This window comes from Zerene cesonia, chromosome 3 (assembly GCF_012273895.1).
Source record: "Zerene cesonia ecotype Mississippi chromosome 3, Zerene_cesonia_1.1, whole genome shotgun sequence".
NCBI classification, from domain to species: domain Eukaryota; kingdom Metazoa; phylum Arthropoda; class Insecta; order Lepidoptera; family Pieridae; genus Zerene; species Zerene cesonia.
In genome coordinates, this window is record NC_052104.1 from 2,093,757 (window position 1) to 2,118,274 (window position 24,518).

General features: G+C 31.4%; 1 protein-coding gene across 1 annotated transcript in view; it reads right to left on the reverse strand.

Annotated features, from left to right (window-relative positions):
* Positions 1–24,518, reverse strand: part of LOC119839478 (C3 and PZP-like alpha-2-macroglobulin domain-containing protein 8) — a 160,321-nt gene that overhangs the window by 64,784 nt on the left and 71,019 nt on the right. The window contains exons 3-4 of the mRNA XM_038365758.1: positions 21,209–21,387; positions 3,031–3,216 (exon numbers count right to left, since the gene is read on the reverse strand). Coding sequence (XP_038221686.1) covers positions 3,031–3,216; positions 21,209–21,387 — 365 coding nt within the window. The remainder of the gene's footprint in view (positions 1–3,030; positions 3,217–21,208; positions 21,388–24,518) is intronic.

Consider the following 24,518-nt stretch of genomic DNA (forward strand, 5'->3'; position numbering starts at 1 on the left):
TAGCTTTATTATTTAATTTAATCGATGCGTATACTTAAAAAGTATAGAGATTTATGTGCAATAAATCGAGATAATTAAACTCATTGTCAGATGCCATGATTTAGTTCGTTCCTTTTACAGGGAGTTAACTTTATTCATAATTATATTTCAATGCTTTAAAGTCATCATAACAGAGCGATTTTATGGTATAATATTTATGCCTAAAGATAGTAAGTACAGATACATACTTTCTGTGCAATAATACACACTACAAACCTACAATCATTAAGATTCGTTTAGCTATTCTCGAGTTATAAGGTGTGTAATTCGATTTTCCAAAGATTAATGGAATTCCTTTTAACCATCGTAAGAAAGCTGTACAAAATCAGTAAAAAATTAATAAATAAGGTATACAAAAGCTACTGAAATACGCGAATTATTGTGAAGCATTTCAATAAACATCGTTTATAATCAGTAGTTCTACTTTTACACTCTTCTGTCTAGTTTAACAACATACCCGAAGTGTGGGTGGAACATAAATTATTCCTTAGCAAACCTTTACACCTCAGCACTTAGATCGTTTCATTAATTTTGTAGGGTAAGGCCGCTATTATATATAATTACTTTTCGATACTAATTACGATTAATCATGCATGTCCGAAAAGAGGTAGTATAAAGAATATATTGATCCGATTATCCTGCAGTTTCAAATATCTAATCCCTACTAATATTATAAATGCGAAAGTAACTCTGTCTGTCTGTCTGTCTGTTACGCTTTCGCGCCTAAACCATTGATTAGATTTTGATAAAATTTGGTATGAAGATAGAACTAAAGTTGAGAAAGGACATAGGATACTTTTTATCGCGAAAAAAGGGTAGAAAGGGTTGAAAGAGGGGATGAAAGTTTGTATGAAAGTTCTTTATTGTCAAACCGATTTTGATGAAACTTGGTATGAAGATGGAGCTAAACGTGGGAAAGAACAAACCATACTTTTTAATGCGAAAAAAATACTCCTTACCATGTCGCGCGATATAAGCGAATTCTACGCGGGCGAAGCCGCGGGCGAAAAGCTAGTGAAAAATAAAACAATCGCCGAGGTTAAAAGAACTTAAATAAAATTCCATAGTATTAAATACATATTATGGTTTATAAAACTTTACTAACCTCTTAAATTATCTACTATAATATTTCACAGTATTCCCAATAATGATTATCATCATCATCAGCCCATATATGTTCCCACTGCTGGGACACAGGCCTGCTATGAGGGTTCAGGCCATAATCCACCACGCTGGCCAAGTGCAGGTTGGCAGATGTCACATGTCGTCGAACTTTTAATTCTTGGACATGCCGGTTTCCTCACGATGTTTTCCTTCACCGTTTAAGCAGTGGTGATGTTATCCACATGCGCAGATAAATTGAAAAATCAATTTATTTCCTGCACGCTCGCCCGGTCTCGAACCCCTGACTTATCGATTTTGAAGTCCGAGGTTCTCACCACTGAGCCACCACTGCTTTTTTTAAATGATTATAACCATTCATAATTTTATATATAGGAAAGAAAAATTAAGCTACAATAATTAAAAAGGCAAGCAATAAATTAGGATAGAGAATGTTAACGAATTCCCAACAGGCAATTATTTATCCTGCGTAATTGCATGGCAGTGAGTAATGCAGAATAGCATGAGAGTTAATTCCATATTAATTACCACTTTTTAATCAATACTACGATTATTAAAAATGTACATTTTCATATAAGTATAAAAATTAATAATACCCTTTAACGGAACATTAGATAATATGTTGAAGTAATGCGTACAAAGTAAAACTGAAAATTAATTTCGAGCAATGTTGAAAATGCATGGTTAAACTAATTACTTACCGAGTCAAAACAAACATCTTTGCATGCGTACCTATTTATTATTTATTTGGTCATCAAAATCTTATGAAATCTTTTCTAGTCTACGGTACCTTCTAACTATGTGTTAAATGCTTCAATTAAAAAAAACCTCTCCATAACTCCAATTTTTTTGTGCATATTCAAATACTAATTACTCATAAAAATCTGTTAATTTAGCATTAATTTATATTCTATTTGTTATTAATACCAGAGGGAAAAGCAGAGGGAAATTTTAATTTAGAACTTCTTGGAACGTACTCTTTCTTTTTTTTTGTGACGTTATTTATAAGCCAGTATTATTAACGTGAAAAGTTTTTATTGCATTCAATTATAAGAGAAATAATAAAAAAAATCATCACAATGAAACACATCTATTTTAAAATTCATGTTTCTTCTAATCATGGAGCTAAATAAGCCTTATTTAAGGTTACATTTTAGCTTCTGTTCTATATAAATAATTTTAAGGTAAAATATTATCACGTAGGCGGAACAAAAGAAAACTGCCAATCTTCGCCGACAGGCTAATTGGGAATCTAATCAATTACGCCCAATACCCGTGGGGTATTAATAGATGTTGATCGTGCTTACTTCGTTATGTTTCATTACGTTCTTGTATGGGTCATTAGCGTAGCGAATATACCTTAAATTATTACTTTGATGTGTTTCTCGAACTGACTATACGTTATGTTGCTATGCAATTAGTACTCGTTTTATATTCAACCTAAGAAATGTGAACAATGGTTAAGCAAGTGTTATGTTCTAACGTAAAAATGACGGAATGGAATTCAACATTTGATTTCAATTTGGAAGATTTGGTTAATAATGATTAAATGTTCTAATATATGTTTAAAAAATACTTCATAAGTAAATAAAAAAGTATAAATTAACTATGAACTTATTATGAAAAGACTAAGCGCAACACTTCTCATATGTAAATGCAATTATTATGCATACAATATCACATATCTGATATACGAGTATATAAGTCGAATATTTATTTATATAATCAGCATTGTCCTTTATTAAACATTACATTAAAGTACATCCAACAATAGGTCTTAAATTTATTATTATATTGTGTATATATTCATATCCACCCAAATGAGTCGATCACTGAACATAAAATAATATTTAATTTCCTCATACTCACTTGTCTCTCCCGGCCTGTAATGGTGTCGAGCTGGTCTAACAATCACATCCCGGACTGGACCCAATAGCTTGATGACGCTATGGCTCTTAGCAGTACACTCTTCATTGCCCACACACCCCACTGTGGTGTGAAGGGTGCAGCTGGATCTTGGGGAGGGTGGTATCTTCAGCGTTATTATACCATAACCTGGGACAGAAAAAATGTACTTTATGAATTAAAAATCGAAAATTACACATGGATGTTCTGATGCTACTAATAAGATAAATGTATCAAAGATACTAGATCGTGTTTTGTCGCATCATGTTGAATCTTACTGGTTTACGTATTTTTATAAATACCTACTGCGGAAAATATAACATGAACTAATCCTATTCACAATTCAATTCGTTCGGATTATTTGCTTTATAAAATTTATGACAATGGATTGAAAATACTAGTTCAAAACTAACATTATAATATTAGGTAAGAATATTGGGTTTCAAAGAAAATTTGTTTCTTAAAGTAGACTAAAATGTGATTCTATTTCAAAATATCCAAGTAAACTTTAACAATGTATAACGTCATTAGAAAATACTCCAACTGCAATAGCGACATTAATATGCCCATAAAATTCAACGTTCGAAAAATGTTGTTCGAAGTCGAATCAGAATCCATTTAAAATCGAAAAGTTTCTAGAAGCTTCGAGAATCGTCGAACCAACAAAAGTTCTTGGAGATACTCCAAATAGAAAGGATGTTCAAGGAATTGCGCCAACCTTTCCGAACAAGCACTTAAACCAGACGTTATTAAAGGTAAAAATGATTATTGTATGAACGCACGTGTTGGTGGAAATTTATTTTCACATTCTATTACTACTTTAATGTTGCTTAATTTTTAATGCAATGGACTGCATTATAAGAATTTAACCGAAGCGATGTTTAACTATAGCTAGCAGAAAATACCTATACAATAATAAAAATAAGATTAAAACTCCTGTCTTTTTGAACGGTTCAATGGTTATTTAGAAAACCTTTCTATTCAACTTTTTTATTTAAAGCACCAAAATGCCTTATAAATGAGTTTTTTTTTAATATAAAAATCATGGAACACGAGGCGGAACAAATTTCTCAAATATGCTATTGGAAGATGATAAAGTTTAATCACAAAATTCATAATATATAGGAATAGGAAAAATATATAATATTAATTTTTCCTATCCCCTAATACTATTTCATAAGAAATGTAGTGTCTTTTTTTTTCTTTTTATAGTTTATAGGTTTATAATATTTATTTAAAACGAGGATCACAGAATAGCATAATATTGCTTTGTATTTTATATTTTATAATTATTATCCATCATCTACTGAGTATTAAATCAACTATGAATTTGTATAAATTAAGAATAATTTATTCATAGTAATTAAATATACAAGTATGGTTATAATCGTTGAATTAATATATTATCATCACTACCATTATTTGAATACATAAAATATGTATAAAAATAGTACTTAACTTCAACCACTAATAAGACGTTCTCCGGCCAGCGGTTCGATCGAGACTGAACCATTCTTAACGTCTCTGTTCAATCATACGTTACAATCTCAACCCGACTTTTACAACTACCCACTAATCGTAAGTAACAAATGTTTTGTACAATTTATTTCATTTAATAGTTTTTACATTTTTACATTAAATAAAATAGCTAATACATTATTTTTGATATAATTACACAAATTACAGCAATTATTAAATAAAATTACTAATATTTCATAACAAGTGCGTATGACCACATTCTAAACAGCACATAATGAAGTGAAAACGATCCTTAGTGGATACTGAGAAATAAACTAGACATAGCAGGGCATAAACACTGAGCCCACTTTCTTGCAAAGTGCGAAATGCGTCCGCCTATAAACTTTTCCAATTTTGACATTACTTTAATTGATACTGTAACATTCACTTTACAGGGTTGAATTTAGAATAACAGAGAAGTTATCCTTATTTATGTAAATGTTCATTGATAACCCAATAACAATTTATTGAGATGCTCATCCGAATACACGCTCTCTCCTCTAATTGCTATTGTTGTTATCCTATAAAACAATGGAAATATTATAATTATGTAAATCCTTATCCTATTCCAGCTTCATTATTACACCAAGCACAATCACAAAGCCGTAGTCAAGATGAAAGACGCAAAATGAATAACTCGTTAAAAAACTAGAGCTACTTACAAAGGCAAAGTATTTTTAATCATAATAATAAATAAGCTGCGAAACGAGAAATATTTATGGAGACTTCTTTGTATGAGTTGTGAACTTTTCAACGAATTCACAAAGGGATTAATTTGAATTTCAAACAGATTACAACAGCGTCTGACATGTTTATAAAATTAGGTTATACATGTTATTTCGTTTTGTGTTCGCGCATGGTATTGGAATGGTACGACAGTCTAATGAATTTATATTGAACTTGTTTTTGTCAGTAGATTTCAAGGATTCATGAAATAGGCTTTTGTGAAACAATTAGTTTAGAAAACATTGGTTAAAATACATGTATGTAACTCACAATAAGTGCCTTCAATACATGTGTTTAAAATAAACAACTGCTTTTTAAAAAATTTTGAAAAATTACGTCCGGTAATATTTATGAATGTTTAAAAATGTTGAATTATTGAATAAAACATTTCAAATATATTCAAAAACTGCAATTTAGCAGTTTTTTAATACTATACTTCTTATTTATTCAATGCTAAATTGTTCAAGTCTATCTAGACATCTTGTAAAGGACTGAATAGTTTTATAAATGTTTAGATTCTAACTCTCATCCCCAGTTATATATCATACTCAAAACCTTCTTTTATGCATGTGAATTTATTCTTTATCCACAGAATGTATGGCCTAGAACAGATTTTTATAAATTAAAGCGCATTCAATTACGCTAATTTTCTTGTGAATGGGATAGGGCATATTTTCGGCATACATTTGTAAACATTAATCGTGACAGCTGCTTCATTATGTAACTATGAATTACGTTTTTTTTTTTTTTTTTTTTTTTTTATGTTACAGTCCGCAATGGAGCTGGTGGGACGCCTGATGGTAAGCGCTACCACCGCCCATGGACATTTGTAGAGGCATAAGGTCCTTTGCAGACCTTACGCCTCTACAAATGGATTGCCGACTTTTTGGGAAGGGATTAAGAAAGGATTGGCGATAGGAATAAAGGAAAGGACTGGGAAGGGTAAGGAAAAGGATATGGGCCTCCGGCTCCCCCACTCACCGAACGAAACACAGCAGAATGCTATTTCACGCCGGTCTTCTGTGGGGGTGTGGTACTTCCCCGGTGCGAGCCGACCCAATTCGTGCCGAAGCGTGCTCGACTACCACATACAAAAATAGTTAGCTTAATGTGGTGAAGTACACCTTCCACCTAGGTACATAAATATAACCAGGAGATGGAATGAATTTTATATTGTGTACCTTTGCTACGGTTTGGCGAAATGACGCGGGTTCGAATCCCACATCGTGATATATTTTTTGTTCTTTATTTAAATTTTTAAATCAAGCTTATGTTATTCAGGGATTTGTTTTATTTCCACTCGCGAGCGGTGGCCAAATAGACATTTGAAAAGAGCACGTCAAAGTCTATAAATTAACCCTTTTCCACTTTTAATTACAAAAAGCAAATATTCCGGAGATAATAACCTAAAACGAAGGTATTATTCACTATTATTCTAAAATAAATTCTAAAATGTATGAACGCATTAAGGTGAATTATTATCCATGGGGATTAACACATATTACTATTAGTTCAGGTTTCTCTCGGTCGAAAGAGCTTAACAGACGTATAATTACATACATTACATTTTGTGTCCTGTTGGTTAAGGGATAAAGCTTATTTCTGCATTTCCACAGAAAACCTTGGTAATGTTATAACGACCCGGCTTACTAATACGCTGTTCTGCCTTACTCTTATTATTTAAGTATGAAAAAAAGATGTTGATTGCCGATACCGATTCTTAGAACGAGTAATAATACTACTAATTACTAATAACTAATACACTACTAATAATTGGTCCAGCCGTTTCTGAGTAGAATGGTAACTTACATTGTGACACGAGAATTTATATATACAGAGATATTTTGTGTATCCGTTCATAATGTCTTATATCGGAACATAATTAAATACAATGATGTCAAAATAGATCTACATTAAAACCAACTTATATGCATTACTCTAAAATTTCGATATACAAAGTAATTTATCAGGCCCAGTATTACAATTTTTTCTTTAATGAATGCCAAGTATTCTGCAAAACTAAATACTGAACCATGAAAGTATTCATGCAGACAACAGTCGTGTTTTTGACTAGCGTCTTTTGTTTGTTAAAAGTTGAAATTTAAATCAAATTCTGAATTAATTTGTAAAGAATTTATTTCGCTGCTAAACTTCTATTTGATTGACGTCTTTTCAAATGTTTTCAGCCCTTTGATTACATTTCATATTTAACTTTAAAGTTATTGAATATTCATTAATTGATATCCCAAACGGCTGAGCTTAATAAATTTGACGATGTAATTTTTAAATAGAAAGTCTATTGCACTCAAACTCCAACTATTGTTTATTAAACTACCAGCTAAAGAAGTACAATAGAGAACGCATTATGTAATTTGAAGGAAAAGGGAAGGATTGGCATGAACATTGGACATCATGGATCGACAGAAGGAGTTGTGAACTGTCACCTTTGAGGAGAAAGGAGCTGGGATGGTGGAATTCCTAAATCGAAAAAGAAAGGATCCTATAACAATCCACACAACTGGCTGACTATAAAGGCCCCTTTTTTTAAGTGGGGAAATCTTTCATAGATACACACGGCTTCCGGAGAAAGAAGCCATGGGTTATGTCGGATTCCTACCGACTAAAACCCCCCTGTGCTCCGTCAAGCCGCTTTATTGAAGGGGTCACGGGAACTGGTTAGTATACATCCGCTACCCACTCGGCGGCAGCCCGTTACCGGGCCAGATCATAACTAGACCATAAAGGCCCTTTTTTATAGTGGGGAAATCTTTCTTATATATACCCATGGGAAATCGTTCTTATATATACCCACGGCCCCCAGGGAAGAGGTCGTGGGTTATGTCGGATTCCTACAGACTAAAACCCCACTGTGTTCCATCGAGCCACATAAGTGAAGGGGCCACGGGTGCTTGTTAGAATTCGTGCGCGACCCCCTTGGCGGCAGTCCTGAGACCATAAAACCCTGATGAAATGTTATTGTACGTTGTATATACGCTCTGTAGCAAAAACATTTCACTTACGCGATTCAGAAACGTGTCTCTAAACACGCTTAGAAGAGTTGTATGCATCAAATTACATAGTGCTAAAACTATTTACCCTGTTTATTTGTCAGCAAGCTTAGTAGTTTGCATTTAACTACTTATAATTAGAAAAGTATCCATCGACGTGGCGTAAAGCAGATTCAATTAAAACTTTAATACTCTGTGTTGGTGACTTGTGAGATATAGGGCAAGAGAAAGCGGAGAAATAATCTATAGAAGTCGTATTTGTTACACCACTAATGACTCAAGAACGGCTGATCGGATTTTAATGATTTTTAGTTTATTGATTAAGTCTTTTCAGATGGAGCCGTGGCGAACAGCTAGTTTGAAATACCTAAATGTCCTTATAGCGTCAAACGTCTCTCTACATTGTAATCGTGATAATGATTTACAATCTACTAATACAGGTTAATCACACATCCATGTGTGGGAACTATAATTTTTTATAATTATTTTAAATGGGAAAATGTTGTTCCTTGTTTGTCTTTTGTTCGAAGCGGCGCGAATTTATAATATGTTTTTGTGCCTGGAGGTAGAAAAGAGGATAGAGTGTGCATTAACTTCTTTTAACCGTGATAAATCATTCCTATGAGAATTAACTTTTACCACACTGACAAAGCCAAAGACAACAGCTAGAATTTTTATGAAAATGAAAGGTGTATTTTTTTAAATAATATCAATAAGGAACACAACAAAAATGCAAAGTCAAGTGGAGATGTAGTTGGTGGAGGTATATAGTTTGTTTGTTTGAACGTACTAATCTCAGGAACTACTGGTCCGATTTAAAAAAATATTTCAGTGTTTGATAGCCGATTTATGAAGGATAGGCTATATATGTACTACGGGCGAATCCGGGGCGGATCGATAGTATCTAATAATCAACAATATTAAATTTTAATATCTATTTATATTTATATTCTATAATTATATTATCACTACCGCCCATTAACATTCACAAAGGTATTCCTCTGCGAGTGCGCTGCCCACTTTTTTTTGGGTAAGAATTAAGAAAAGGATTGACCACTGGAAAGAAGTGGACCGGGAAGGGTGAGAAGAAAAAGGGAATAATTAAATAATACATTTTTTTTAAGTTTTACGTCATAAACACTCTTGCAACCAGGATTAATGTCACTATATCATTCTCCATAAAACGCGATCGCTTCCATTTCGCTTATCGCTATCCGCAAATCCGCGACCCGGCAGCAGACTTTATATGGGGATTTAATAGATTAAATTCAAGGTTCAGAAAAGCGTGACGTGGAATTAATATAGTTCATATTTGTTTGGGCGTTTGATGCTGAGCATTATTTATATCCGCCCCACGAAATGATATTATAAATGTTTAGTAACTTTGTTTGAGAAGATATATTTTACGGTTTAGTTCACTGTATTGAAGTCGATGTGCCAACGTGGTTTCTTGTAACTGAAATAAATATTTATAGCATTAATATGCACTACATTTTTATAAGATAGCCGTTAATTTTTGTTTTTTTTTTTCTTTCTTTTTTTTATTTATTGTATGCTTATGTTTATATTTATGTTTATGGTTATATTTATGTTTTCTGTTATGATATGTTGTGTGTGTGTACGTCTGTGTCAAAATAAATGTTTTTCTTTCTTTCTTTCTTTCAATTAATGACCGTGTCGACCGTTGCTTAGCCTCGACTATTTATTGCCATAGTGACATCAAAAATATATCTCTGAAAATTGCAGCTGTCTAACTGTCACAGACAAACATACGGATAGTGAAGTCTTAGTAATAGTCCCTTTTTACCCTTAACACTGTGAGAAAGTGGGAAGAAAAACAGTGCCTTCAGCTACTTCTAAATATATTTTAAAGAAATTGACTGTTCCTTTGATTGTATTCCCATTAACTAAAAAGTTTGTATTAAGGCACATAGAGAATTCTATTTATTAAAAAACTAAAACAATCAAGTGGCAACAACTTCTGTTGATAAAGATACTTAGAAATTACACTAAAATCTGATCACAATGTGTTTTATTACACGCTTTTTATTAGCTTCACCTGTATGTTTGTTTGTAACCGACTTCTTTGGGCGCGATTTTGACCCACTTTAAACGGCCAGATTTCGTTCAAACTTTGTAGATTTATTGAGGACCGATGTCAATACTCTAATTTGATAAAATTATTCCATTTTTCAATTTGCAAAATATGATAAAAGCGTGTTTTTTAGTTTTTTTAAACTATTATAATATATTATTTTAAACGTCAGTTTGAAAACTTGGATTTTAAAGTAAATAACGTTAAATAAAACAGGTAACAAAGAAAATCGCTGGAAGTTTCGTCATAGGAAGAAACTTTCGAGTGTTCTTTGATATTTCTTTATACTTGAGCGAGACTGCTTAGTATTATGTGCCTCTGTACTTCAAACTGTGAAATATATTTACCGTGCATTTGCAATTGTTCGTTTTTATAAAAGGTCTGTGTCTGTTTGTTTGGCTTTGCTTCGCTCTAATCTCAGGAAGTACTGGTTTTAATTATAAAAATATTTTTCTATTGTATAGTCCGTTTATTAATCAACCAAAATAAGTGGAATAGTTATGTAAAATATTGCAAAAAATTTCCTTTTATTCAGGGTGTACGTAAAGAAATTATTTAAACCTGGCAATCCTAGTAAGGATAATAACAAACTCATGAAATTATCGTATTGTCAATATACATAATCCTCACATATTCTCGATTAATACTCAAAATTTCAATTGCATCTGAGCGTTTAATAGTAAGCCTAAATCGAGCCAAACAGACTGGTACATACAACAAACAGGTGAAGCTAATAATTAGTTATTTTCACTTTTACAACTTGCATCCATTTCTTCAGTTTATATAACAAATTTCTTTAACGATTACTAGCTGTTTTCAATTATTTCCCCGTAATGAGACACTACTCGCTGCTATACGAAAGAGAAAGTTTCCGATTGGAATATTCCGATATCCGATACTTCTTGAAAAGTTAACAGATTTATTAGCATGAACTAGTTAGTGATTGGTTGCAATATTGTACCTGTAACTTTGATGACTTCGATGTTTGCATTTCAATTTTTAATAACCTTTAGAACTATTTAGCGGTACTTGTATTTGTTCATTTTTTTTATTTCATTATATATCAACCGACTTCAAAAGGAGGTTTTCAATTCGACTGTTTTTTGTGTTTGTTATCTCAAAACTTTTTGGTGGCTGAACCGATTTTTATGATTCTTTTTTTTTTTGTTTGAAAGCTAATGTATACCACGTGTTTCGATTTGAATTTGGTCTAGTTCTGACAATTTGAAGATGATTTACGATTATATTGCTAATATATTGCTTTTTCCTTGACATTTTAGACAACCCATTATTATACGAAACAATTATCCAATAATTTGACTTGAATTGTTACTACAAGATACGTTTACAAATAATAAAAAAATATATGAGCGACCTCTTTTCCAATTCCCGCCAAAACGAGAGAAGAATGGAGTTTTTAGAAAGTCTCTTCTTTCTTGTTTCAATCCATTAAACATGCCCAAAATCTGTTATATTTTTGTAAAGATACGTAAACTAAAGTAAAATCAAGTCATAAAAGACCGAAAAATAGGTATACATTATGTACGAAAAATATTGTTATCTAAATATATAAATCACCAATGATTATGAAATGTATGTGACTATGAAAAATCTCTAGTCCATTAATTATCTCAAACAAAATCATTGCTATTTGGACATCAGTATTTACAAAGGAACGTTTTCGCCATTCGGTCAATATTATAAATTACATATGAATTGAAATATCATTAAGGAGATTAAAGAATCGTGATAAACATTAGATATTTCGTGGAATAAAAAACAATAAGGATAAATACAAAAAGGATATTTTTTGCGTTTATTTTGAACCTTTTCATGCGGTTTTATGAATGTGGATTGGCGATGATATATAATGTAATTCATTATCCTCTTTGTTTGCAGAATATATCCTTATTAGATATTGGATAGAACTGGTAAAATGGTTCTGTTTGTTACAAAAGGAAATTGTTTCGGTATGTTTGTTAAATTTTGAAATCATAAACTCTCTATGGCGTTAAATATTCGATGATTTTAATCATAATACTACTAATATCATAAATGTGAAAGTTTGTAAGGATGTGTGTGTTTGTTGCTCTTTCACGCAAAAACTACTGAACCGATTGTAATGAAATTTGGTACTTAGACAGCTGGATAATTAGAATAACATAAAAGCAATTTTTATCCCGATATTCTTACGGAATTCGGAGTTACGCGGGTGAAACCGCGTGGCGCAGCTAGTTCAAGACAATTCATTTGCGCATGTTTGATGCGGGGGTTTGCTTGGTGAGATTGAAGAAATTTTGAGCTTTATTTACCTGAAATCATTGATTTATTAAATGACCAATGTATGAAGCACGTAATCATTAAAAAGCGACGCTTTTATTTAAACTGTAACTTAATTTATCTTTAATGTCAATGCATGAAGAATGAAAGTTGAGCATTGCCGATAATATACAATAATTATATTCAAAATAATATTCCCCAATTCACATAAATATAAGTAAATCAATTATCCAATCAGTTAGTCCAATCCTCATAATATTATGCACATTCTTTGGTATATCCTAAACATAATTTTTAACTTCACTACTATTCAAACTAGCTAAAGAAAGAGACCATATATAAACAGGTGACAGAATTACACCTCAGAAACATGTACTTATTTATCAAACAAGCGCCAATATCAATCGTAAAACACTACGTTTTAACAACAAAAAGCAGCACACATTTCACCTAAACAATTCGCAGAACGCAACCGCACCCAGCTATGTGAAAAAGTACCATTTACATTCCCGCCCTAGCCGATCTGGTTTTAAACTTTTATTTTATAAAATAGACAAAAAAGGTTGATAACGAGACCATCGCACCGTATTGAGTTTCAAAGCGATGGTATCTAGTTAAAAGTATGTTGCAGGCATCACCGTGAATGCTTTATGTGTGAATTATTCAGGTGAAATTTGAACTTTCAAATATCGTTTTATTTAGAGTTTCCGATTGAAGCGATTTCGCGTGGATATAGCATGTTTTGTATATATTTAGAAAAATGACTCGTGATTTTTTTTTAAATTAGTTAGCTGAATTGACTCAATTGCCAATATTTATATAGGTAATAAGAACATTATCGAGATAAATTATGGGTGTATATGCTGAAATTACGCAGGTTGTTCAGTTAGTTCTAGAGATTTTCAAACATACGATCAAAATTTACCAGTGTAGGAAATAAATTCATACTAGGAATTGAATCTAATGTAATTTATTAATATAAATAAAGCAGTACACTGATGTCCTCAATATACGGTTAATTAAAATCATGATACCATTTTGAGACCAGTTATTTACTGAGTATCGACTAATTTCGTGTGTTCTTAGTTTTTCAGTACTGTATAAATAATGTAACAAAAAAGGGACTATGTAAAATAATGAATTCCACGTATACGCTATTTCATACATATCTTGTTAACAAATTATTCGTAACATATCGTTATTACTAATTTAAAATTATAACTGAGTAAATTTACAACCATATGTATATTAATTTATTTATATAATCAACCATTTTGTATTTCTAGCTAAATACCAAAAATGTTTAATTAATCACATCCAACACACGTACAAATTATGTTCTGTCGTTACAAAACCGAGCTTATATTAAAAGCCAACTTAAAATTGAATTGTACTAAAATATTCATGCCTTTATGAACTTCGCCAAAAAGTTATCAAATTTTCAATTGGCTGTTTAATATTCTTCCCGTACTTGCCAGCGACATCAAATTTCCATAAGTACAAAGGAAAAAATGTGCATGCCAAATAAAATATTTTGTTCGTGAGTGTTTTGCATAGAAATCTGAGCGAGTTTTGCAGCTCTCATCTCTTGTCTTGCCGTCTATAGTTAGAAGCTGACGTTTCGTTTTCCATTTAATATGAGATATCTGTGTAAAAAGTAAACGGTTGTGAATTTATTACGTGGAAGTCAAACTTCATAGCATTAGCGATGTTAGATAGATGTGGAAATTTGATCAAAGATTTATGAAAAGTATTTGTTAAACATAGTTAATGAAGACAACCAGATACAAAAGAAAGTTTGTGTCTTGCTCTATAAGCGTAGATAGGTATGTATAAAATAGTAATAATAAAAGAGATATGTGCAATTATTATTTTACTCATCATATAAATTAAATATTTTTATCAGTATATAAATGCGTACTTTAAAGTAACGAAGCTTGATTAGTGGATGCGAATTGAGATAACTAAATAAAGAGAAAATGCACAATTCATAATTAGGAAACACGTGACGTTATGACTTATATTTATGCTGTACTAGCTACGCCCCGCGTAAGTCCAAATCCCGTAGGAATATCGGGATAAAAAGTTGCCTATATGTTATTCCAGTTGTCCAGCTATCGACGTACCAAATTTCATTGCAATCGGTTCAGTATTTTTTGCGTGAAAGAGTAACAAACACACATCCTCACAAACTTTCGCATTTATAATATTAGTAGGATGAGAGAAATTGAACATAGATAAGAAAAACTACATTACAATGATTTTTGAACGCAGTGCGGTTTTGCACGCAGTTTTGTTACGATAACTTTATATATAGTTTATGCTACAAAGAGTAACAGGCTGCGATCGGAGGGTCCCTTTATTTCTAAAGAACTACGTCTGCCCCGACTTCACTCGTGGTTAATTTATAGCATACATTACAAACAAAAAATACATAAGATTTTTCTTCTATTGTTTTTTTTTTATTTTACTTCCTCAGCATAGCGCATCCAAAGAAATGCTATTGAGAAGGGTGATCCAAAGAAACGGTAGTAAGAATTATTCATTGACAAACCGAGTCTAGTTTTATCAATCGAATGACGCTTATGAAAAGATGTATATAGTTTGAAACTACACTAACTTGCACGCTTAGTATGTTTAATGATTTTTGAGTACTAAAGGTTTTATTTCATAATAAGCTTTAGTAATTTGAAAAAAGAGGCAGGCTATTGTGTGAAATTAAAAAGATTTTTCTGGCTTGTAATTAAAACCTGTTTACTGTGAGAAGGGTAAGCCTCTTTTAATATAAATAAAAATTAAATCCAAACTCCCTTGAAGCATTCAGCACAAATAACGTTGAACATATTAAATATGTTACAAGAAGCGATATATAAGGTTTTACAAGCTTGTCTTGATAATATCTTGTAATAAAAATATTTATTTATATTTGGAAGCAAGAATTGTCTTCTTGCTGTGCCCGCAGCTTCATTCACGGATTAAATCACAGCCAAATCATTATTTTAAATAATCAGTATTTTCACTAAAAATTTCTAGTTAGGTAACTTCAATCCGGTAGTCAAATACTTTAATTTTTTTTTTATATACGTTACTTGTTAGTTTTATCCAAATCAGTTGGGTGGCTTAGTCATAAGATTGAACAGATTGACTTTCCCATTTATAATATTACTATGGACTCTATGTATTGATAAATAAAGCTTATTTTCTTTCTTTCATTCTATATAGCGGTCCGCCCAGGCTTCGCCCGTGGTACATATATAGCCTATAGCCTTCCTCAATAAAAGGCGCTGTCTAACACTAAAATAATTTTTCAAATCGGATCAGTAGTTCCCGAGATTAGTGAGATCTAACAAACAAACAAACTCTTCAGCTTTATAATATTAGTATATATTAAGTATATCAAAATGTTTTGTTTATGCTATGGACCAAGTAAAATATAGAAACATCAGTCAAAATCTATGTGCGTTTCAAATTACGTTTATTATTATGTAATTTCCACAATATTGGTACAACAGATTAAAAAAACACCTTCCGCACACAAATAAACACATAGCGCTTTGATTAGCCATACTCCAGATACAAAATGGCATCCTTCAAACAAAACAGGCGTTAATAACGAAAATCAATAGCTAATTGAATCCAAAGAAATCAGATTTGCTCGAGAAGTAGCTAACGAACCGTGCTGACGGTGGCAGCTGCGCCATCTGTGTGATGAAATGGAAGAATTAGGTACACGAGAAATTCTTTCTACTACCCCGTACTTGCATGTCTCCAATTTGTTTGTGTTATCTTATTTTATAAAGCGACTGCTTGGCTTGAGATAATGTAATGAGATTCGTGAGAATGTAAGCTAGGTTGATACGTCGGTACGAAAGAGGTTAATGGTCTGTTATAACACTTGCTGATATGCTTGATAGCCTATTTTGTCTCGGTTTGATACACATTTTTATACAGTATGTGTCATTTTAATAGACAGATATCAACCTACTAAGTAAAACATATCTTAAAGCCATCACAAATAAATGATGAAAATAGTGGCGTTAATTTAAGTATGGAAACCAGGTACACAGAACGTATATATTGATATACTACACTATTATAGTATTGTCTATATAGCAAGACTGCGTGTTAGATATGGTTTAATGTGTCATAAGAATAATATAACGTTTAATTTAATAATTACTCAATGAAATAAAACGATGAACAGCATACAATATAGTATTTTCTCGTGTTTGATTTTTCGTCGAACGTCGGGTTAATAATGTAATGAATAAATCGCGTTTAAAATCCGTAAAAAAGTTTTTAATTTCTAAGCATACAATATATCATTTAATATATTTTTTTTATTATGCCATTACCTGCCTAAATAATTTTGTAAAAGAGATGAAACCTAATTGAGATCCTAATGAAACAAAGCATTAGAAATCGTTCCATCGAAATTTATACAAAGACGTCCACTTCCGGACTGAGCTTAAATGGTGTTTCATTAAGTGAAGATCGGATATCTGAAGGCCTATCGCTTTGAGCTATCAACAGTTTAATTTAGAGCCTCTGATGTGCCTCGTCAAGACAGCTTCCTATGTAGATAACTCACTATAATGTATACTAATAGTATAAAGCTGAGTTTGTTTGTTTAAACGCTTTCGAGAACTACTGAACCGATCTAAGAAATATCTCGTATAATATTATTTTAATCTAATGGCGTTCCTATAAACGGTGTCCATCATTCGATTGGAGGTCTGCTTAATTATATACTTTCTTTCATTGTATTCATTTATTATTTTACCTTTCTATCTACGTCGTTTGGTGAAAATCTAATGGGTTAATATTATGTTAATTGTGTTATACTTAATAATATTTCATGCAAATTGTTTATATACTATACACTTTTTCTGTAGTATTAAGAATGATGATGAATATTTTTTTACGTAAAAGTAAAATTGAAATGCGTATTAAAAATAATTAAACTGTATTAGTGGGGTAAAAATACATAGAGAGACGCAAGCACACGTTTATAAAATCAACGAATAAACGTGCTACATATATATGTATGTGTTATTTTTTGGTGACAATAAAATTTCTATTAATATTATTTATTATGTAGTAGAATCAACGGTCTTAATGGCTCATGTAAAAAAAAGTCAGACGGCTTGCCCGTATATTAATTAGTATGATTTTTAATCGTTATAATAAATGTTTATATATATCTTTGTTATCTTTCGTCTATATCTTATCGTATAAAAGTAGTATTTTAATTTCAACACACTAACAAATTAGTGCAATATGTCCCGAAGCATACCACACATTTCCTTTTCTTCTGCAGTGGATCATGATTCAAGGTATTATAAAACATTCTTTAGCTCATATTGCTAAAAGACTTGAGACTTAAAGGACTGATAAATTTTATACTGTACAATAACATAACACAGAAATTTAAGGAGAATTATAATAGTATTTGTACCTAATATCTGTTAACAATAGACAACAATTACTTAAGTCACTGATTAAGATAATCGACCGTAATGAGTAGCTCAGATTACTGGTATCGTTAATTGGGCCTAAATTATTGCGATTAGCAGTACGTTGTTTAATATATTCATGATTGCCGAAATAATTATGTAGATGAGAAAAGATAGCTTGTAAATTGTTACGTGCTATACAAATTAAACGCTTAAACATACACACGTTTTATTTGTAATTATATTGTTATTACTGTAACATTATAACAGAACATTCGTTAGAGGAGATTAGATTTAAATAAAAGAAAGCGCTCTCGAAATAGATTCTTTAGAATAAATGTCATCGTTATCGAATATTTAAAGAATTACTTTGTTGTTATTTTAGCTAGCTTCAAAAATTCTTTGTATGTTCTCTCTTACACTACAGTCGTCTATAGGTACATGATGAAAAATGGATTAAAATTGTATGTAATTTTTTTGTAACTTATAAATTAAAACGTGAAGCGAAAACTTTGTACCGTTTTTAACGAAATTTCCGCGGACGGTGGATTGGTACATTTATATTTTATATAGTCGGAGGTGCAGAATGTTAGTATTTATTTAATATTATACATTACACGCATATATTTCTTTGTTAGACAACTTCAAAAAAGAAAGAGGTTATTAATTCGACTGTATTGTTTGTTATCTCATAACTGTTTACGGGGTGAATCGATTTTTATGATTATTTTTTTATTTAAAAGCTAGTGTCTTATACGTGGTCCCAATACACAATGACAATTCAAAGGCGTTCTAAGTTAGAAATAATTATTTAAGGTTTTCTTTTGTCTTTGTATGACATTGACTTATCAATCTGACTATACTTGCAGAATAAGACAATATCTCACTATTTTCTCAGTTCAATACAATACAATGGCATACACGTAAAACGAAAGCTAGTAAAGTTCAAAACAATAACGCTGGTACAGTCGAGTAATTCAACTGAAATTACTATAAGGGTGCTCTCAACGTGAAGCAATCTCACGGAGGACATTAATCTACTTCAAGATAGTGTCGCGTGTCCTTACACTTGCTACGGTGCAGCGTCTACTGCTTTTATTTCACAATACTCCTGTACTTGACGAGAAACTGTTTTTCATACAAGTGATGTAGTTTTTTATTTGGTTATTAGTTGGATTTTATTATTGACTAGCGGTCCGCCCCGGCTTCGCCCGTGGTACATATATAGATAGCGTAGCCTTCCTCAATAAATGGGCTATTTTACAGTGAAATAATTTTTCAAATCGGATCAGTAGTTCCTGAGATTTATGCGTTTAAACAAACAATAATCAAACTCTTCAGCTTTATAATAGTATACATAATGGGTGGAAAGTGGTAAATATTTTTTAGTATTATAAATACGAAAGTAACTCTGCCTGTCTGCCTGTCTTTTTTTCACGCAAACTACTATACTGATATGGATAAAATTTTGTATAGAGATAATTTGAAACGCGAGAAAGGACAGGGGATAGTTATTACCCTGTTAATCCCACAAAAACGAGAAATACATCGGTAAGACCTCAGAACTGTATATATTTTCCGTTATTCAGGTGCTTGGATCTGTATAAATTCGGGCAAAGGTAAATTTGTATTATTTTATTACAGTCTTATATATAGTTATAGCAATTATCCAATCGTTAGTATAAGTTACACGCATAAATACTTAGTGATATCATTGATTAAATAAAAACATAAAATTTTGAATTCATCCAAAGTATGTAAAACAATTACGTTCATTATATTATTTATTTTCATAGTAATATTGTTTTAGTAATATGTTTTACATTATACGTTAATTGTATGAAGATGGTTCAAAATAGTCTACGAAAAATAATAACTCTGAATATATTCGAAGAGAAACAAAAGACGAATTTAATTTTATACAAAACTTGCGGTAAGATCGTTACATTATAGAATATAACTATTTTATAGTCACTGGTTATGTGTAAGGACTATCTTGAAGCTTGTCAGCAATGATAATTCGTTTTGTATTTTACATAAATTTTATTGACACATATCCTAGCTTTATTAACTCATTTATATAAAATATAACAAAACTGGTATAACTAAGACAAAAATACTTTCATAGAGACACACAAGAAACTAGGCATTACTTCAATTCAATACGTGTAAAGGAAACACCTCCGGTGTATGTTGATATTGCTGAATGCATAACAATTTTCCTACATCCAATATGTATTGGCAGAAAACCTTTAAAAATACCTTACAAAACTATTTGAAAATAAGAGAAAAGATCCTCGGAGGATGTATGAAAAGAGCATTTGCCTTTTCAAATGGATTGCAACGGTATTTCTGGTTGATTTTAACTTCCATTACTTTGTAGGAATCTATAATCATGCATAAAAACATTTATCATTTATATAACTATATATCATTTATAAGGATTATTCGTGCTAGGTATCTTAAAGATAAGTTTATCAGTATATTATATTGGTCATACAAATATCGTTTAGTAATTACCAAAACGATATACAAGCCGTTATAGGCTCAATAATTTAATATATAATGTTACCACTATCCTTATACAGGTATCATTTACCCTCCCTATGTTGTACAAAATAATGTATTAACACATGCCTTGCTATTATAGTATAATTGACATAAAATCGTAGTTTAAATTTAATGTTATTGCTGGTTACTAAACACGACTCTCTTTTCAGTGTCTTCAAAGCGCATTTGTGAAATATATGCTTATTTTATCTCATATTGTCTTCTTTTCAACTGACTTCAAAAAAAGGAGTGATCAATTCGAATATATTTTTTGGTTTTCTTCTCTCAAAACTTTAGACTGGGTGAACAGATGATGATGATTATTTTTTATTTGGAAACTGTTGCTTACCATATGGTCTCATTTAAATAAGATGTAGTTCTGACCGTTTAAATGCGGTATTTTTGGGTAACCTGACAAGTTGATTCACTAGATTACGCAGGCATAAGTTCAAAACAGAAATTCGTTATAAGAAATGCACACACACACAAATGTTTAAAAACAGCCTCACCTGTAATCATTTGGCTTGCGCTTGTGAGCAGTTTCACATCATTATCGGAGTCTTGTGTTTCGAGGCGTACCGTCACGTTCAGGGGGTCTACCTCGTCACCAGCTCTGCCGTGGAGCGTCACCAGGATAGCTGTCGTCTTGCCTGGTACAGCTACTTCTGGCGCCACCACGGAGAAACCTCTGTAATTAGAAGTTTCGGTAAGATCGATAGTTGAATAGCATTTGAATAGTAACGTGTTCGAAGAGTCTAATTATTGTTTAATTTATGGTTAGATCGGTTGTTCTATAGGATTTGAATTAACGAGTTTTTAAAGAATCTAACTGTTGAATGTTATTCGCAACAATAAAAACTATACTGGATTAAACATTTGTATCAAAATCACTCTTGCTATGTTCGGCACATTATGATTGTGTGATAATTGAATAATTTAATAAAGTTTATGTAAAAACAATAATATCTATAAATTAAAAGGTGAAGAAGAAGAAAACGGTCATGTATTTTTTGGACAAAATGGTCAAGAAAAACATCGTGAGGAAACCGGCATGTCCAAGAATCGAAAGTTCGACGACATGTGACATCTGCCAACCCGCACTTGGCCGGCGTGATGGATTATGGCTTGTACCCTCATAAGAGGCTAGCCGTGGGAACATGTATGGGCAAACATGTATGAAGATGATATTTTTTAATTATCCACTACTGTTCACTAGTAATATTAACTTCAAAATGTCAATTGTCACGAACATTTTGTGTAACACTTTTCAAATTTGAATTAAATAAGTGGATTGAAACAAAATACATACAATAAACAAACTGTTAGAAAGTATTGAAATCCCCTCGCTGCAGTGCGACAAATCTGAAGGGTGTATGTACACACGTACCTACTAAATTGTTGTATTTTCCACCTACGGACAGAATACCGAATTTGGTCTCTCTTCAGGATTTTTATGTATCTATTATTTTATTTTGTCAGTATGTTATATAGAAACTCCTTGTTTTATTACATGCTTATAGAATATTATATAATAATCTCTTGTTATATTTTAATAAGTTTGAGTAGGTATTGAAAATATTAAAAATAACATTGTTCACTATAGCGTTAAAATATTATTTTGAAAGCATGTATCAATAAAGTAGCAAGGTAAATCATTTATATTGTATACAAAGAATAATTGTATTAAAAGCGTAATGTATAAAGTATATTCTTCTAAAGGTATTTTATATTACATTGTTTCTAATAAATCATTACTTTTTAGTTCTTTCTTTCGGAAGCCTATATAATGCAACAAGTAAAGCGCAAAGTGAGCAACATGTCCGCATCAGAAATTAATCGTTTTATAATAAAACCACTCTCAAACGAGTAATAAAAAAACATGTGTATAGAATAAAAAAATCCAATAAAATGCCAATGTCCGGTTTAAAGCCCGCTTCTAACAGCTTGGTTAACGTCACCACTTGACGAGGGTTCTGTAGGTTCGACATAATACATCCCATCAAGGATTTGTCCCTTGAGACGAGAGGCTTTTTATTTAGAACGCAGTACTTATGGCGATACAGAGTTTATGCTGATATATCATGAACATTGCGCAGCGGATTGTAACGATTATATAAATATAATTAAGTTTCATTTTTGTCTAGCAATAACTAATGCGCGTAATAATTACATGAAGTTATACAGTGAGTGAGTCAATTTATTAACGAGAGGGTATCCGCATATTGCTTGAAAATTTGCTTCAGTTTATTCAAAACAATAAAAGTGTTATTAAAAATTATATATAAGAGAGGTAAAAATTATTTTACTAACAGTACCATTAATAAATGAATGAATATTTTCAAACTATTAATTAGCGTTAAATTAAAAGAACATAATGACATCCGCCCTATACATCACAAGGAAAAATGGAAGCCAGAACTATATTGGCTTATACATTAAAGTGATAATTATTAAAAAAAGCTAATGAATCCTTCAGTACCGAGACTTTTTGCAAAGCTTATGATGAAGACTTAGATCGAACTATTGATATTAATAACTAACCACGTTCGTTCCAGCTTTATAAAGAAGTTATTATATTACCAGTATATTAACAACTACACGTCTAATAAAACACACAAGAAAATAGAGATCATGCTAACATTTTATATTTACTGTCTTCGTTTTGTATAGCTATTTTTATATTATGTTATTGTGTTATTCTATTGTACATGCATAAAAAGTATTTACAATTACAAAAACATTTTCACTTCATTATATACTAGCTGCACCCTGCAGTAGGAATGTCGGGATAAAAAGTTGCCTATGTGTTATTCCAGTAATCCTCCTATATACGTACCAAATTTCATTGCAATCGGTTCAGTAGTTTTTGCGTGAAAGAGTAACAAACATACTTACACATACACATACACATACATCCATACTCACAAACTTTCGTATTTGTAATATTATATTAGGATCGGATATTATATAATTATATGCTATTTCAGAGATTTTGATTTAATTGCAATGTACTTAAAAAACATTAAACATTTTTTTAATTATAAAACAAAGAGATCGATTTCAAAAAGTCAAATAAGTTTTCATGAGTTTCGTCTTACGTGTATTATTTCGCATGATATCATCATCAGCCCCTATATATTTTCCCATTGCTTGGGCACAGGCCTCCTATGAGGGTTTAGGCCATAATCCACCATGCTGGCCAAGTGCGGGTTGGCAGATATAAATAATAAACATGTACCGATACGATCTCCGGATTGGCTAAAATAAGCCAAATATATTGACAAATTCTCTAGGTTCCTCAACCAGAAATAGATTAATAATTTACATCACATGTACCTTTTACCTCGAGAGGGACTTCCGTATCAATAAATATAATTATTTATTTATCTGTTTGCAATCGTAATTCTGTCTTGTTCCATTAAACTGGGTCAGTACAGAGAATGTTTGTTTTCATTATTTTCTTATTTCGTTATATAGTTCTAATACTGCAATTTACATTTGTTTATTTATTAATTTCAGGCAGCATTTAGTATTGTTAAAAGATGTTAAATAATTTAAAACTATGAGCCATTCAAACTCAATACTCATACTAACTTCCCGCCACGGTTTTGCACGAAATAGTTTAACATATAATATATAGACTAAAATTGATATAATAACCATCTAGTCATAAAATAAATGTAATAAATAAGATCAAAACACAAAGTAATGATTGTATTAGATTTATGTAGATATAAGTATGTTATCCAATCAGTAAATAATTTAATATATAATATATAGACTAAATTTAATATAATGACCACCTAGTCATTTATCGTT